This window comes from Electrophorus electricus, chromosome 24, assembly GCF_013358815.1.
Source record: "Electrophorus electricus isolate fEleEle1 chromosome 24, fEleEle1.pri, whole genome shotgun sequence".
Taxonomy (NCBI): Eukaryota; Metazoa; Chordata; class Actinopteri; order Gymnotiformes; family Gymnotidae; genus Electrophorus; species Electrophorus electricus.
Window position 1 is genome coordinate 2,603,967 of NC_049558.1, and position 17,865 is coordinate 2,621,831.

The following is a 17,865-nucleotide window of genomic DNA, read 5'->3' on the forward strand; positions in this document are numbered from 1 at the left end:
GCCAAAGGTTTTGTGCATTCGCTACTGCATACAAAAGCAATTACAAACAGTTCTTAATGTGCGTGGATTACCATTTATTACAGTTTGAAGTCCTGGGTCCAAAAAAGTTTCTAGCAAAGAAAGCAAATTCCTGTACATAAACCTTGATGTCAATGGAAAATGACTCATTCATAACCCACGCCGGCGTTCAACAGCCAAGGTTAATATAAGCAGCGAGATTTGATGAATCTTTCAATGTATAAAACTGTGAAAGTTCAAAGAAAATACATTTGGTGCACTGGCATCTTTTTTCACAACCATCATGCTATAAGCAAACTTTTCACATTCTCTCTCCTGGTCAGGTTTTAACACTATGGAAATATAAGATGAGGCGCTCGAGTGGGCCTTGTACTTCAGGCCATGCAGACATGATCGGAGAGAGCAACAAGGGAAATGACACTCTCACTATAGATTCTGTCATCCACAAATGACATCAACATCTATACTTGCATTTCCTACAAGACAACCACATGTTCATTTCAAGCAAAAAAAAAAAATAATAATAAAAATAAATTAAAAAAAAAAGTTTCCCCCATTTTCCAAGATTTTTGCTTTAATTTTTTCCATATGTTAAGGGCACATCTGAAGCCAGGGTTTGTAAACGTTATGACTATGACCAGTACTTAGAATTAATGTATTTTATCCAAAGCACTTAGGTTTAATGGTTTTGGATTAACAAAATTCAAAAGGGCTTCAAAATGCATTAAATGCTTTTGTCTCCCATCCTAAACATTTTCCCTTACTTTCAATTCACTCTTCAAGCCAAATACAATATCTTAAACTCAAAAGAAAACAGGATGTATACCAATCTGACTTTAGGATTTTTTTTTTTAAATACATCTTAATTTTTTTTCTCCTCATAGGTCTAGTTTGTGAAACCTAGTCTTGCTACACCTTTGTATGCATTCACACAATTAAATATATGTATATAGGTAATATATACAAAGTCATAAGCAAAACCTTTTAAAAGTCTAAACTTTATTATGCTGCTTCAATTTAGAGCCTAGAGACTTTAAGATAACGGCCCAAGAAAACAAAAAAAGGACCAGGGGAGAAAAATCTATTTAGTTTTCATGACAGTTTCTCTCCTCTTCTTCTTCTTCTTTTTCTTCTTTGCATCCCCCCCTCCCCCTCAATCTGCTCACTGTCAAATTGTGGTGTGGTGCAAATGTCCCTAAACAGCAGGCAGAGTGGCTCACTGGGAAAAGCGTCCACCCTGCTTCTCCCTCATCCAGGCCTGGATGCGTTCCTTCAGCTCTGGAACTGGACCAGAAACACACAGTTTAGCATGCACACCCACAACCCCCCAAACCCCCCCACCCCCACCCCCACACCTACCCCCACCCCCACACACTCACCCACACCCCACCTTAGAGACCTGAAACAAGGGGCAGTGCACAATGGGGAACCACAGTGTACCTGACTCCAGCATGCTTTCTGTGAGAGGCTGCCTGTTAAAGGGGTCAGTGGGCGAGTTGAGGAGGTGACGCAGGATGATGGCTCGGTCCATAATGTTCCCAGAAGGGAGCTGCACAGGGTCAGTCATCAAGGTGTCCATCAGAGGGTCTGTCATGTGAGGGGGGAAAGCCCAGGGTTATTTGTCACTTCTGACAAGATCCAGTAGCATCCGACCCTACTGTTACTTAGAAACTAGAACTGCTTTCAAATTGCAGCTACAAGCTACTTATGATTTAAAGCAGAGAAGCTATAGCCAAGCTACCCTTTTGAAAGAGAGTCGTCAGCCACACTACATGGCACAAAGAAAAAACCAAAAAAAAACAAAATAAAACAAAGAAAAAAAAAGTTAAACTGATGCTACTACACCAACTGTGACATTTTTACAATTTTCTTTTTATAGGAAAAAAAATTGACTTTTTTTAATGCAGGATATTCCAAAACAACTGTTTAAAAGAGGCCATTCTCATTAGTAAGCAAAAAACAGTCAACTAGTTAACTTTTACAAACTATAAAATAACTCCTTATTTGGAGTATGAGAACATGTTAAAGCCTCTTGCTGGAGTTGAGTTTTACACATGATCTTTGGAGTCTGTGGGCCAGTCTGCGCAAGCTAAAGCAGCGCACAGCACAATAATTATCAGCGATCCGCTGTCTGGAACACAGGTGGATACTAGTCGATACTAGTAGATTATGTACAGTTTGTGGTTCAAGGTTCCGGCCCATATCTTTCAGTGAGCGTTGCCACTCTGCCTGGACTGTAACAGAGCACGGCGAAGTTCATTCCCTCACCTTTAAACTCATCAGGAGCGTCGCTGTAGTCCATCTCGGACTGGGAGTTGCGAGCCACTATCTCCTCTACCTTCTCCGAGAGCAGCTTAAACTTCTCGATTGCAATGCTGGACTTAATGCCCGCCTTCCTCATTTTGGAAATCACTTCCTCAAAGAGTTCCCTGCTGTATGATCTCTTATGGTAGGTGAAGAAACAAAAAAAAAAACACAAAGAAAGAGCAAAGAGGAGGGGGAAAAAAGAGGAGGAAAAAAAACATTTTACTTTGTTGTCTCAAGGGACAAACCATTGATTTCTCCCTATTGATTCTGTACAACTGAACATTTACACCAAATCCCAGAGGGTAATTTTAAAGCTGTTGCTCAGGCCATGAGCAACCTGGAGCACACCTGATCATCAGCAATGGCTTTAGCAAAGCGAGCACAGTCCAGCTGCAGGTAGATATCAGTGAGCTGGTCCAACAGCTTCTTGGGTTCGAAACCGTATTTTTCTGGGTTCTCCACCTTCAGGTCACGGCACTTGGGCCCACACAGCTGCTGAAGGTTATAGTTCAGCATTGCAGCCAGCCGTGGGCCCAGCTCCTGTCCGGTACAGCAGAAAATATCTCGGCAATCGCAACAAGGCATTCAGTAATTTGAATCACAGCGTATAATTAGTCCGTGCACACAGTATTCACTTATTAAGAGTGAGCAGGCGTCCTTTCACACCCTCTCTAAATAAACTTCAGGCGATAGCTGGCAGCAGCTCAACTTTCATATGAGCCTATAAATACCTGCAGTGATCAGAGAGCAGAAGCTTCATTTACATGAGAACAGGTGCAGACTAAGCCTCTGCTGTTACCCATTTACCAAAACTGACCATTAGAACTTCATTTCATTTCATTTTCACATGCTATCCACTCTCGTGACCCAGATATGGAGCCATGTTGTCACTGACAACGCCCCTCTCCTGCTGGATTGCACAGAAACCACTATAATATAGGGCGCTCTTTTCAGATTTGGCTGACACTGATCAGTTACAGGATGCATTTAAGGCAGCATGAGGGCACTGGGCGAGGACTCACAGGGCGCAGGAAGGGCTTCTGGACCTGCTTGGTGAGAATGTGAAACATGTCCACGGTCTCTGTGGCTAAGGCCAGGTAGGAGCGAGACACCCTCTCATCCTGAGTCAGTTGGGACTGGCGGCTGTGCTGCTGCTCCTGGAGAGAGCACGACCAATCAAATCAATGCATGGGAAGGACAGAGCTTAATGGCAAGGGCATGGGCCAGCATGAAATTAAGAGCTGGCTTTCTGGTCACAGTTCAGACTTCATCACAGAATAAAAATGCCTTTTAACAGAAATCGCCACTCAGTGATGGGTGAAGGCCAGGGTGAGGGCCTCGCTGGGTGCTCACCCTAGGCAGCTGGTCCCATTGTTCTTTGTTCTTCATCTCCTCCTGGATCTCATGAATGCGTTTGAGCGACTCCAGGCTCTCGTCCAGCAGGAAAGTGGTGTCATTTATCAGCATGTTGATGTAGCGCACAAACTGCTTCCCCGAACTATAGCGAGAGAGAGTTATATACTACTACTACTTTAAAAAATAGTTCGATTGTAGTGGCCGATTTAATTGCACGTGCATTTGTATCTTAACAAATGAAACAAAGCTACAGAAAATAATCTCACTTGAACTCCTCAAGGAAGGTGCCATGATGGCCAATGTTTTGCCAAAGGCTCTTAAAGATGGTGCTTATGTGGTAACGGATGGTGAACTTGTCATAGAATTCACTTGTAGCTCCGGTGTGTTCCACATCTAGAGAGAAAAATGTAATTGTTAAAGAAAACACACAACATTCAGTGCCAAGGTTTCCTCTAAAGTTCAAGAGGGAAAACCAAATGTTTGTTTTTCATATTTCCATTACTATTTAAAATTAATACTTAGAACTACTAGAAAAAAAACAGATTACAAGGATGTGTAAAGACAGCTGTTTGCATGACAAAAAGAGTGCATCCTACAAAAAGCTTATATGAACACTGAGAAAGACTGAAAGTCAACCAAAAGGTTTACAAGTGCAGCCAGCCCACTAACCCGTGTAGAACTTCATGAGGGCGGGGACAAGCTGATTGACAGACAGGGGGTGGTTCTCGATCATCTCAGAGAAGCGCTGGGTGCGGGGCTGCACTGCCGGGTTAGTAACAAACAATACTTCCACCAGCTTAGCGATCAGGTAGGGGTTCCTGATGTAGTTCTGACTGCAGATGAACACCACCAGGAAGGTTCCGATGTCCTGAGTGCAGGGCTCATACAGAACCTGAGGAGAATACCTAGAGAAGAGAGTGGAATACTAGCCACTTAACACCGGCAGCTCCCAAATTCACCGCAAAAGTAAAAGTGGCTAATTTCAATTTAGTTTTTGAAACGCTCGCCTCCCCCCACCTGGAGACATTAATAATGTATTCATTCATCATATGCCCAGCTGTAATGTGGTCAACTTACTGCACAATGAAAAGCAGGAACTCGGCAACGTCTTCAATGTAAAACTCAGGCAGGGCGGCAAAGCTCTTGGGGATGTCAGGACTGAGGGGCAGGGCGACGCTGTAACAGGAGCAGAGTGTGAGGGAGATATGCGAAGCAGACCCAGAGAAGGGGAGGTTCTAGAGGTAAAGTGGGCAGCAACTGACTTTGGGTAGGCGGGGTCTGCCATGCGTAGGAGGAGCTGAATGAGCATGCCATAGAACTGGAGGCATCTACGCAGCAGGCTCTCGTCCAGCAGGCCGGCATCAGAACAGGCTTTCGAGCGCACAAGTTTCTACAAGCGCAGCAAGAGATGCACAGCATCATTATGACCGATGGACTAAACCCCAACCACAAGCATTTTTAGACGAGATTATACAGTGTGCGTTAAGAGTTTGCTTTCATTAGATATGTGGATCTCAATTGCGGATTATTAGTTTTTCACTTGGAAGAGAAACCTTGAGCTGGGTTTTGCATCTCTTCAGCATCTCTCTGTGCCGACTGGCCAGCGGGGAGTCCTTCCACTGGCTCTCACTGTTCTTCAGTTCTTCTACAGTCCTGTAACACACACACACACACACACACACACACACACACACACACACACACACACACACACACACACACACGCACGCACGCACACACGCACGCACGCACACACGCACATGCACGCACATGCACGCACACACACACACACACACACACACACACACACACACGCACATGCACATGCACACACACACACACACACACACACACACACACACCCCTTCATTAGTCCCAACTCTAAATAAATACAATCCTGAAGAATCAAGGGAGGGTCATTATGGGGACCAACAGTAGGGGGAAGTAGCCACACAGAAGAGACTAGCATCAGGAAAAACAACTTAACCAACAATGACTGCAATCTCCTTTTAGTTCTAATATAAGAGGATTGATTGGCTGTCTAATGCTGCATTAGTCCACAGAAGGTGTAATTACAGGTATTATTTGAAAACAAACAAATTTTAAACCACCTGAAAAGTACAAAAATGACAGCTCATCGTTGGCTTAAACAAGAAAGGCTTTTGGAGCAAATCAGATGAGCTGTGTAGTCAGCACAGCAGTATAGCTCTCAAACACTTCAGAAACTTCAAACACTTAAAACATCGTTTTAAAAGTGTAATACAAGATCCTACAGACAAAAACATTTTTCCATTTCTGAAGCTCTGAACATGGATGTTTTTATCTGGGTAGCTGCACATGTACCTGTTTAGGTCTCTGATGGCCCTTAGTCTGCGTATATAGCGGCGGCACCCAGGTAAGATGGACAGGTGGTGTGCATGGAGTGTCAGGAAAAAACACTCTGTAGGGAATTTGGGCTCACAAAACTTGGAAGGGTCTTCATCTGCGGAATGGACAGGGGTGGATGACAGAAAGACGGGTCACAAATACAGAGTAGCTGTCCAAAGAAAGAACCTGACAATCTTCGTGATCTCAACCCAGTCCAGTTCAGGTTTTTGCCATGTCCAAGCTTGCCATACACCCGAACCAGGGAACTGCAGAGCTTTTGATGAGACTAGCTATGGTGTGTTAGCAGCCGAAGAGACCTAAAACCTTGCCTGGCACTGAGGATATTTTCCACCCAGCTGAGTGACGGTTATAGAGCGGCTAATCAAAGGCTGACACAGTGGGCCCTGGGTCATCGCACTCACGCATATCTGTGAGCCAGCTCTTCAGCTCCTCTATGGTGGCTTTGACACGTGTCTCTTCGAGGCTCACATTCAGTCGACACTTGGGGTGGAAGATGTAGAGGGGGTCCACCGTCTCCAGCTTAATCTTCATACTCAGCTGCTGCAGCACCCACAGGAAGTTCATCATGAAGCCGTCCGTGGACACCAGCTTGTCATCCGTCTGCAGTCAAGTCCACCAGGCGAGAATCAAACACACATCAGCATGCGCTGGAACTGTCCGCCTGTGGAACTTCTGAAGTTACTCCGGCACCATGAAACAATTACGTTGTGATGTTCCGTGAACTATGTTAGAACACAATGGCAAGTCTTTTAAATTTGGTTAAAGATTACCCTGCATTATTTTAACCAAAAGTAATTACGTGTTGGATTATATGTTGGATAATTACATGTGTTGGATGAATACCATGATTCATCAAAAACACCCATGGAGCATTTATCTGGAATATCTCATATCAGTCAAGATGCTCACAGTGCACAGAGGGGGGACACACATGGGATTTGTGGGAAGGGACATTTGCATATTCTGAGACATTAGTATTGCAAAGGCCATGGTACTGATGAAGACGAACAAACGATATCTTGTGCAGGCATATCAGAAGTGTCAAAACATGTATGGATCTCTCTCTTATCTGGCAAGAGTAGCTCACGTTTGCTTTTGGCAAGTGTCCTCGTCATAAATGAGTCATACCTGCATCTGAGCCTTCTTCACATTACGATTCACCACAGCTGCCATGTAGCTCAGAGCCGCCTCCCTCGTCTCTCCATTCAGCAGGAGGTTGTGGAGGACTTTAAACAAGTCGCCCTGAAGATCACAAAGCCACAGACAAAATGTGCGAGAGGCATACTTTAATTTATCAGACTAGTTCTTCCTCACAGGGCAAAAAGACCCCCCACCCCCCACCCCACAAAAACACCCACCAGCACCTCTGCACTATAAAAAGACTATTCTAGCCAATGTTCCCCCTGATTGATTGGAGCGGTTGATTAAAAATGCATGAGTGCCAAGCTGGAGCACTCACCCTGGCTGACTCCAGATAATGCTGCAGAGACTGACTGACCACGCGTGTGTTCTCCATGGTGATAGCAGGGCCTGAGAAGTACTTGTCTCCAACCTTGGTCTAACAAAGCAGCATGCATTGCGTTAGGGACCACTTCTGAGCAGCACAGCATGTTGACTGTGTTAACTTTGGACGTTATATTTAAAAAAGGGACTCACATCGTCCTCTGCGAAGACAGAAAGACTAAAGAAGGCTCCTAGAAAAGAGAGCCTCTGTATCTCTCTGCCTGCACCAGGACTCAAAGAATCAGGGCACCACAGTGGCAGAGATGTGATCTAGAGAAACACACACACACACACACACACAATTTTCCAAAACCATTCATATTCACTCTAGCCAGTCTAAAACTTGCCAGTTATGAATTTGGTCTGACTTACCAAATTGCACATAGGGTGAGTCTTTCCAAACTTGATTTCACAAAGCTCAGCTAAAGCCTGTTTCACAAACAAAACAACACCAAAACAATAAATGGCTATATGCTGTATGAAAGTGCCTGTTGAGTGGCCTTGCATGAAAGCGTGTCTCATTTTTATAGATGCCAAAATTCTGCAAGATGAAATCTACCACCCTTTTTTTTTGGACTCAATCTGTTCTAGACATGGTTTGCGATGTAATCTAGTCTGCAACTTTATTCAACGCAGCAGGTCAGTCTAGGCTATGGGAGGAAAAACAAGCAATTAGAGATAAATCAATAGTCTGCATTCATTCTTCCTGAGGACACGCTGCTACTGGACTACATAACGCGCGGCACATTAAGCTTTGGATGGCCATCCTTCTCTTACCATCAGAGGGTACTTAAAGTTGTCGCTGTCAAAGGAGCACTCTTTCACAGCTAATCCAAGCCCTTGGAGAATGGGGACGAAGATCTGGAAGAGGAAAGGAGAGTCACAGTCCGCCGTGCTGGAAGCAGGAGAACATGGAGCCACCGCTACCAAAAAACAATCCCATGCATGACGGGAACAACTACGGACGCACTTTAGCAAGTTGTAAATCTGCACAACCTTGCTGCATTATGACGCAGTAAGAACGTATCACAGAAAGTGACATTGGATATGACCTTGGTTAAGTAAAGTTATGCTTTCAAAAGGTGAGGATTATCAGGCTTTGACCATGACACTTTCTGGTTGTTTTTTTCTCCTCCCCCATGAAAACAAGTCTGGCTGTCTTCAAAAGCGAATTTAATGCCACTAAGAATGCCACATCAATTATATCCTGCTCTCCCTCAGCTTCAAACACGAAACCAAATCAGCATGTGGCGTGCGCTGCACCACCGACCTGTTTAAACATCTCGTCCTCCTGGTGAGTCATGCGCACCAGCTCCTGGATGAAGCCGTACGGAAGGTTCCGGCACAGCATGTACGGTACCAGCAGGGAAGGCTGCAGAGGGGCCCTGGGAGAAATTGGCCATGAAAGTCACACCCAGCTCAAACTCCCCACATGTCTAAATACATCAAAGTAAAAGTAAAGTAAGATGCCATACTGTTTTAAAAAGAGGGAAAAAATGAGGAAAAAAATGAAAGGATTAAGATGACTCATGACTTTGCTGATACTGAGAGTTAAAAACGATTGTTTAGGCCATCCTACACAGACTGCGGTACCAAAGGAGTAGCAAGGGTCAAAGGCTGCCTGCACGCACTGACCTGGGCTGGGTGAGGGCACCCTGGAGCACAAGAGCAGCATGGGAAATACACTGGGAACGTATGTTGCTGAGCAGCTGACTCGCCACTGGCTGACTGCACATCTGCAACATCACAAAATGTCATCCATAATAAGGAAACGCAGCAGTTGGCTACAACCCCCATCCTGAGGAGCGGAGTACCCTGAGGCTCAGTGGTGAGACGAGTTTTTCTTTCACTACAAGAGTGCACATAACTTGGGGGAGGGAAATTCTCTTTTGATCCAAGAAGTGTAGTGACATGGTGAAACAACAGTAAACATACACTGAAAGCACTATTGCCTATTAATCCTGTTTGCACTGAAGTCCACTCATATTAGCTGTATTGCATATTCAATCCCTTTATTGTTGCTGTTCTTATTTTTGCTGTAGTTGTGTTCTCTCTTGTTATTGGCCATGGTCTTATTTTTGCATAGTCTCAGGAGTCAGGTTTTACACACAGGCTACATGTGAAGAGCTGCTACCTTGGGAGCCTTCCTCTCCTCCATGCCCACACTGTCGAAGCGCTCGATGAGGTAGTTCAGCATCTCCGTCTCTTTGCACGCTTCGATGGTGAAACGGTCTCCGCCAGAGTCACAGGTCATCGCCCCAGTGGAAGCACCCAGGCTGGAGGAGGAGAGACGGAGACAGACGCAGAGAGATGGAGGCATTCCATCACAACCCAGGGACAGAACACAGACCTGCTCGGAGAAATTATATATAATGCAATCGCAGGCTATCCTGTAGGGAAAAAGTTTGAGAAGCTTTGTTTAAAAGCAACATTTTAGCCAAGGTCCTGGGTAGATGCAGTGTGCAAAAGCACAAAATTCCTTTTTTATTAGGTTGAACAACCCCACCCCCAAAAAAACTTGGTCAATAAAAAAAACACCTTAAATAGCTTTTTTCATTGCTTCTATTTTTTCTCAAGGTAGCTAACAGCTTTCACAAAGAAGAGCCTGACACAAAAAGGACCAAATTCTCTTTGATCAGCACCAAAGAAGCACGACCCAATCAAAGCAAAGCACCTCACACCATGGCAGTGAAAACAGCAGCCTGCAAGAAGTGAACACGCCTCCTGCCTGATGCAGCATGCATTAGTGGCGGATTCCCAGGTGAGAGGACACACTCCACAGCACACCTCTGCCTCTCTCATTAGTCATGTTATTCATCCATTCCGCACGGATTAAGCTCATAAACTGCGTATTACAAGCCGCTACCCAAAGGCCAGGGCAGCTCTAAAGTCAAGGGCACAGACAGGGAATGACAGACACAAACAGGTGTTCTAAGGTGTTAAGTTCAGCTGCATCATTTTTATGCCGCAAGCTGACATTAGTTCCAAATCCTGGTGACGCTGTTGACATTGTCTGAAAACAAAGGCCTCAGCAACCATCTGCCACAACACTGTTGCGGAAGGCAAAAATATGCATCTTTTTTCTCTCTGCTCACCTCAGCATAAAAATGCAATGCATGATGAAAATGGGGAAGAAAAAACAAACAAAAAAAACAAAACACATACCACCTACATCAAATACCGGTTCACTGAAGCCGCGGGGCTGTCTTAACGCTGTCTTTACGCCCAGCTCTGTTTTTTGCCAGCACAGGGCACAATGTGCTTCTGTTAGTGGCCAGGCAGCACGCTGAAGCATGCAACACACACTGGCACTGGTACCTTGACCCAAACTGAACCCCAGAAAAATCCTCCTCCTCCTCCTCCTCCTCTTCCTCCAGCTCTTCATCACTGCTGTCCTGAGACACGTCAGACAGGGCAAAGAAGAGGAGAGAAAACGGGCTGGCGTAGTGGCAGAGCGCAGGGCAGGAGGAGAGGAGACGGACAAGAGGAGAGGCTTTAATGGCACTTCTCAACACGATCAGAACGCACAAACGGACTGCTATCAAAGGCACGTTGGGTTTAACGTTTACTGACTGCAAAGGCCACCGTGCAGGATGAAGGCTGAAGTATGCGCGTGAGCTTTTTATCAAGCACTTCAGAGCAGGAGCGAATGACATAAAGGAAACTTCAGAGAAGCTGGCTGAGGGTGGAGGTTTACAAACGCCTACTGATTCCAAGTCCTACATCCTAAAACCTAGAGGTTTTCAACCAACACCTAAAAATTTACCGCATGCAGGTTAGCTGCTGCTGGAATGTGGCTCACGGCAGTAAGCTTATCGAAAGAACGGGTTGATGCATGAATATCTCAGATTCGTTAAAAAGAACAACGCACATTTTCCCTTTTATCAGAGTGCGGCGTTGGGTTATTATTGGTTTAGCGGGCAAAGCTTCACATCTAACGCAACAATAAGATACCTAGTGGGCATCCGGGCGGCCACGGCAGTCCGTCTGGCCATAGTGGTGGGAGAGGCAGGCAACATGGGGAAGGGGACAGCTGGCTGGCGAGTACGGGGTCGGGGGGACGTCAGCGGAGCAGGCTGTGGGCTTGGGGGCACAGCCGGGGGTTGGGTAGGAGTGAGCAGCCCGGATGAGGGCCCTGCATGGCCAGACCTGGGGCTGGAGCTCGTGGGTATGGAGAAGCCCTGGGAGGGGCTGAGTGAGTAGGGTCTGTATCTCTGAGAGATGGGCAAGGGAGCAGAGGGCGCGCTCGGGGGAAGGCGTGGAGCTGGTGGACCGGGAGAAACACGAGGCAACGCTTGCGAGCCAACTGCGGGCAGGGCTGCTGCAGGCGGAGGCTCTACAACTGGGGCTGAGGGTGTGGGTGTAGGCGGAGCGCGCATCCTGGCAGAGCTTTGAGCAAGAGGGTGTGGACTACATCCATACAGACTGAAAACAAAACAAGAATCACAGAGCATAAAACATAGAAAAGTATAGGAAATGACAAACGAGAAGACATCGGAAGACGCTATTAAAATAGGTCAAGTGAATGGTAATGAAGATTTAGAGTGCTCAGAAATATGGGTGATTGAACAAATATGTTTGAGCAGGTCAGATGTGGCGTAAAAGACTTGGATACATCAAAAATACAAGACACACTGGGCTTCACTTGCTGCAAAGCACATTTTTTAAAAAGAAAAAAATTGACACATGCACAAATGTCATGAATGGGCTTCATTGTTTGCCTACACTTGCCTGGACAGAGAGCTGGCACCAAATGAGCCTCCACAGGGCATCATGGGACTGCTCCCCTGGCTAGAAGGCGGGACAAGCGTCAGGTGGTGGTCTGGGGATTTGGCAGCAGCAATTGGCTGTGATGTGGCGGTCAGGCTGGCAAAAGGGTTGCAGTCACGTGACTGAGTAGACATCATAAGAACTTCCATCAGGATCTGCCCAATCAGGTCTTTGAAGTCAGAATAGACTAGTGGAGGAAGAAAAATAGGAAAACACAGGCAAACAAATCATTATTATGGCCATAACAGCAAGGACATGCATCCATCAGTTAGTAGCTCTTCCCTTCTTTCCCTGCGCTTGTGCTCTCTCACCATCTTTTGGGTTCTGCTGGAACTCAGCAGCAAGCGAGCGCAGAAAGATGACATCGCGGTCCTGCTCCTTCCACGAGACACGAAGGATCTTGCAGACGAGCTGCAAGGCCTGCTCCTCAGACACATCAGGGTTAGATGAAGAGTCCTGCACAATGGTAAGAGCATGAACAAAGCTGCTTGCACATTTACCAGCACTGATGGGTTCGGGAAGCAAATGTTTGAACACTTCAGCCTCTTAGAGTTAGTAAGTAATCTTTTGAACAAGGCATTTACAAAAACTCAACTACTGTTGTAATGAAGAGACAGATGGCACTGTGCCGTCTGAGAGCACCTTCTCAGCCAGGTTCCGCTTCTCCCTGCGGTCGCTGTCTTCAACTTCCATGTTCTCTATTCCTGAGTCCACATCCACCTGGGACATGCTGAGGAACACAGGACAGGGTTGTACACACACGTACACACACACACACACACACACACACACACACACACACACACACACACACACACACACACACGTACACACGTACACACGTACACACGTACACGGATTTAAGTAATGGCTCTAGGAAATGACAGTAGGTAAATCACATGACAACCATCAAGGGAGAATTTTGAGTCAAGTGATATATAAAACAGCACCGAGTTAAACCACTGCAGAGTTAAAGGTGCAAAGATTTGAGCCAGGTGCACATCTAGATGTCTTGTGAGTGACACCTCCACATGTCTCCACACATTATCAGGCTGAAGGACAAATGAAGTCTGAAATGCCAAGTGTGGAAAGAGCTGCCAGCAAGAGTGGCCCAACTCTGGAAACCTGGTTCTGGGGATGAAGCACTTTCATTTGAAACTGGTCTCATTCTCTCCCCCCCCCACCCACCCCCATTTGCCTTAGCTCACTTTTTAGGAGCCATTAGCAGGAGCCTGGAGCCTAAAAGGAGCCTCACCTCTTTTCACAGGACGCTGTGTCGATGTCCATGCTTTGAGAGCGGGACAGGGATTGAGACTGGGTCTCCAGGCTGTTGGACGGGGAGCTGGAGAGGGAGCTGACCCCCTCGCTGCTCTGGCTACGGTAAGCCACCCCTACAGCAAAGAGCAGAAGCAGAAGCACTAAGTCTATGGCTGCCAGTCCCTCGTGGAAACATGTTTTTGGCAACGTGAAATACTTAAAACTAATGCATGCAGGAGTTAATACTCAATAAAAACAGCCAATTGTCACCCATATGCATTTTGGGTAGAGCTTGGTAGTCCTTCTTGCCTGCATTAAAAAGGTAGCGACCCTATTAAAACAGCTCCCTGCCCCATGACATTAGCAAATCCAAGCTGCCTTGATGATACAACTGGACAGCCGTGACCTGTAATAGCCAGTCATAGAACTGTCTAGAAAGCTCTCACATGCCAGAAACAGTGTCACAGAGAAACAGCTCAACGAGGGGGAGCTTTGGAATGCACCTAGCTGCTGCTGCCCCTGGTTGTAGAGAAAAGCTGCACAACCCTGCAGCAATTTTGCCTTTGCTAAACCTGCACTTTCATGTGTTGCTGAGCTCCGAGCTCAGCTGTACTGAATGGCAGCCTCAATAGCACACTGCTCTATTTGAAGACAACTCAAATTAAATTTTGCACAAGCTGGGATGCACCCCAAATGCCTAGTACCCAGAAATATAAGATAACAGAGGCTGTGTGTCATCAGAGGAAGGATCTGAATCAAAGCAGAAAATAATGTTTAAAAAAATCTCCTAACAGGCTCAGCTAGTTTGGGTCACCAGCCTGATATGTTGATATACTAACTGAAACTATAGAATAGGCCTCATCATCCTGAATTTAAAATGGATTTGACGATTTAATATCTCAGTCTACCCCTGTTTCTTCAGTTGTAATAAGTCAGTCAGGACCCTTAACCCTCAATTACTCAGGCTGTATTCAAACATAACTAAGTCGCTTTGGATAAAAGTGTCAGCTAAATGCCATAAATGTAAATGTAAACTGAGACCTGCTAGTACAACTGCAGACTTTTAAGGTGACCACTACCTTTAATGTTAAGCAGGACACGGCAGGTACACTTTACTTGCTTGGATACTAAAATGCTCTCCAATGATTCCTTCCATGAGTTGCAGAAAGAAGACAGTTACACAGGAATCCGTACAATACCAAGAGGAGACTCTAAAGGGTACGCTAGTCTGCCCCTACATTACATGAGCTAGCCTGACTAAACCGGACTCGCTAGATACTGCCCAAGCAGTGTGCAGTGGCATTTAACTGAATCTGTTCCTGATGAATGTGGGCCTGAACACACCATTTACAATTGCTGTCAGGGCAGCCCTCATTCTCCTGCAACAACAGGCAGCATGTAAAGAAATATATCAGTTCGCTTGCTTTCGGTTTAAAGAGGAGTAATCCGAAGAAGCTGCAAGCAGGCAGGATGTGCCCAGAACAGATTTCTAACACAATACAAAAACCAAACATAAAAGCCACTTTCTGAAAAGCAGAAATCTTTGCACACTGCTAGGCGGAGGAGGTTGTGGTGAGTGGTGGCGAGCCAGATCCTCATTACCTGAAGCCCCCATCGGAGAAGTGGCAGGGGTGACATTTTGGGCATTGAGGCCCAGAGTGTGGGATGGTGCTGGTGGCAGAGGTTGCGGCGAGGCCCCCGAGGGCCCTGGCAGTGGACCTGGGGGGGTCTCTCTCTGTGGTGACGTCAGGGGGGTGCTCAGAGGGGTGGTGGGCTGGGATGTCTGGCCTCCGCCTAACCGGGCCAGTCGCCTTCTCCGGATCTGCATCAGACAACAGTCGGTTAAATCTGTTTCATACCTTGTGGCTAAATCAGTTCCCCTTTCATGACTCAGATTAAATCAACTTAAATATTGAAATACCCAGTCACAGTGAAAGCACATAAACACAGGGTACACACTGACAAAAGCCCAAGGCTGGGGGGGGGGGGGGGGGGCGCAAAGCACAGTTTTTCCTCAGTCTTCAGCACCATCATTGTTATGTTTTGGCCAACAACAAAATAGTGCAGGAGGCTAGGGTGATCACTGCACATTCCAGTGACTCAGAGGAGCTGGAGAACATATAACAATAAGCTAATGGTTGACAGCAATATGCTAAGAGATGAATGCATGTTGGAATCATTTAGCCTCATCCTCGTTCAGTCTACTGTGCATCCAAAAATCTGTAACAAGCAGTTAGCAGAACTTTAGCAGTTTAATTATAGGAATGTATACTGTCATTGCAGATCTGAATACTCATTTCTTCACAGATAACCACAAAGAAAGCAAACCATGGTCTGTATTAGAGAGCAGTTGAGGAATGAACTGCCTGTCCATACAGCAGAGGTCCTTGCTGTTTTCAAATGTAGACTAAAGACCATTTTCTTCAAAAGGCACTTAGATGATCCCTAATCCTGCATTTAGTAATCATCTTAGAAATTCCTTTGTTTTATATGTATGTATATTTTAGCCTGATGGTATGCTTATACTTGGGCCTAGTGGTACTTCGACAAGAATAAACAAAGCACTTCTGTAAGTCACTGTGGACAAGAATGTCTGTTAAACATCTGCTAAATGCTATACATGTAAATAAACATGTACGGTAGGCCAGATTACTATATTATCTACAAGCAGCATCTATTTATACATTTTAAAACAATTCTGAAAGCAGAGATGAGGCATAATGCTTGTGTCTGATGCTGAAAGCATAGCACAAAGATGTAGACAAAGTGGTCAGCTGGTCACCTACAAAGCTAGTTTAATAAATCTGGCAAAATCGACACATCACCTAAAATGTGTTTACCCAAACTGTAACAACTGCAAGCGCTGCTTTTCTTTCTTCACCAACTTTGTAGCTACCCTGTGATGGTGACTATGCTTTCATATAGAAGATGATATTAGAAGTATGTAAATTCTGTCCTTACATATCTGGCCTAACGGTCTAGTAGATGCTGAAGTAGTGTAATGGTATTGAGTAAAAACCTGCAACAGGATTTGTTTAAATCTGCGTTTCCACTTTGAGGCAGTAACCAGAGAAATGTGGGCAGACATTGCACCAGTACGACGTAGCCAGGTTAAAGCATGTTTTTATTTAAGCTTTATTCATCAGTAACGGGGACAGAATCATTTCTGTCGACAGAATCATTTCTGTCGACAGAATCATTTAACGCGATACCACTAAATAAAACTATATATCAATTTCTCAAAAGCATAACACCGGAGAGAATATTCAAAGTTGCCTTGGCCACATATCGACCAAAGCTTGTGGAGCACGGCTTTGGTTTTAAACACCAAGTGGTACGGCACGTTGTTCACAACGCATCGCCATTAACACACGGTCGTTTCGGGCTCTTTAACCCACGCTTCGTTCCAGTAACGTCACGACAATGGGGCAGAGGGGTAAAGCCGACCGATTAGTTGCCCCTTAAAAGACTGTCTGAGGGAAATATTACCCGCTCCCGATCAGATATAGTGGCTAATGTGGCAGGCTAACGATCCAGCTACGCTAGTTAGCATCACTAGCCATCGTTTCGCTGAGGCTTGGCCAGGTGTAATTCTCCCAAACGAGAGGCACACACACACACCACATAAGATTACTCGAAGATGGAAATAAAAACACACACTGATTTTATATATATATATATATATATATATATATATATATATATATATATATATACATACATACATACACATACACACACACACACTTGCGGGCAGCCCGCAGCGAGTCGTCTCTTCATCTTAGCTCGCAGGCTAACCAAGCAAGTCATCGCTTCGACTGAAAGGGTGACACACACCGACCCAAACGCATACAACCATCGCTAGCGTTACGTTACTCGTGTAAATAGGAGGCGTACATAAGTGTATACACACGATTTAAAAGTCTCACCTCGTCGGCGCTGAGCTCTTCCATCGCTTTTCTTTTTATTTTTAAGCTAAATAATCTTGCTAGCCAGTCAGCTAGCTATAGCTATCTTATAAAAACCAAAAGTGCATAGTCTAAACAGTACAACAAGTAACAATAAGCCGTGATTGTCTATGTGACGCTTTTAAATTAAAACATTGAGTATATGGGTGTTTTCCAGCAGTTGATATGTTTTCTATTCGATTTCTTTAAAGAATGAAACAAACACAAAAGTATTATTCGTCAAAACACCAGCGCGGCCATTTTGGCTCTGTGGTCACGTGACACAGCCACGACACATTTCAAGCTGCGGCTTCAAGCT

General features: G+C 45.4%; 1 protein-coding gene across 3 annotated transcripts; it reads right to left on the reverse strand.

Moving 5' to 3' along the window:
- Positions 1–998: 998 nt before the first annotated feature.
- On the reverse strand, positions 999–17,813 carry ube4b (ubiquitination factor E4B, UFD2 homolog (S. cerevisiae)). Of its 3 annotated transcripts, XM_027016328.2 has the most exons (29): positions 17,529–17,813; positions 15,202–15,421; positions 13,598–13,733; positions 12,985–13,072; positions 12,654–12,798; positions 12,304–12,529; positions 11,527–11,997; positions 10,891–11,010; positions 9,707–9,848; positions 9,208–9,308; positions 8,843–8,957; positions 8,350–8,433; positions 7,945–8,001; positions 7,726–7,842; positions 7,529–7,627; positions 7,198–7,311; positions 6,471–6,669; positions 6,025–6,163; positions 5,235–5,334; positions 4,944–5,071; positions 4,759–4,857; positions 4,351–4,586; positions 3,948–4,074; positions 3,679–3,823; positions 3,348–3,482; positions 2,674–2,865; positions 2,287–2,461; positions 1,459–1,605; positions 999–1,302 (listed from the first exon to the last, which is right to left on the reverse strand). In XM_027016328.2, the coding sequence occupies exons 1-29, from the start codon at positions 17,550–17,552 to the stop codon at positions 1,235–1,237; spliced, it is 4,149 nt and encodes a 1,382-aa protein (XP_026872129.2). In that variant the 5' UTR covers positions 17,553–17,813; the 3' UTR covers positions 999–1,234. The 3 variants fall into 3 exon arrangements, with proteins under 3 accessions (XP_026872129.2, XP_026872130.2, XP_026872131.1); XM_027016329.2 differs by lacking the exon at positions 11,527–11,997; XM_027016330.2 differs by lacking the exons at positions 10,891–11,010; positions 11,527–11,997.
- Positions 17,814–17,865: the final 52 nt, after the last annotated feature.

What these genes read in the sequence shown, in the direction of transcription:
- ube4b (XM_027016328.2), bottom strand. Translation starts at nt 17,552, where the DNA reads ATGGAAGAGCTCAGCGCCGACGAG. An exon ending in ACTTTAAGTACCCTCTGATG is followed by an intron (nt 8,002 to 8,349) that starts GTAAGAGAAGGA and finishes TTTGTGAAACAG; the next exon opens with GCTTTAGCTGAGCTTTGTGA. An exon ending in AAGCCATTGCTGATGATCAG is followed by an intron (nt 2,462 to 2,673) that starts GTGTGCTCCAGG and finishes ACCTACCATAAG; the next exon opens with AGATCATACAGCAGGGAACT.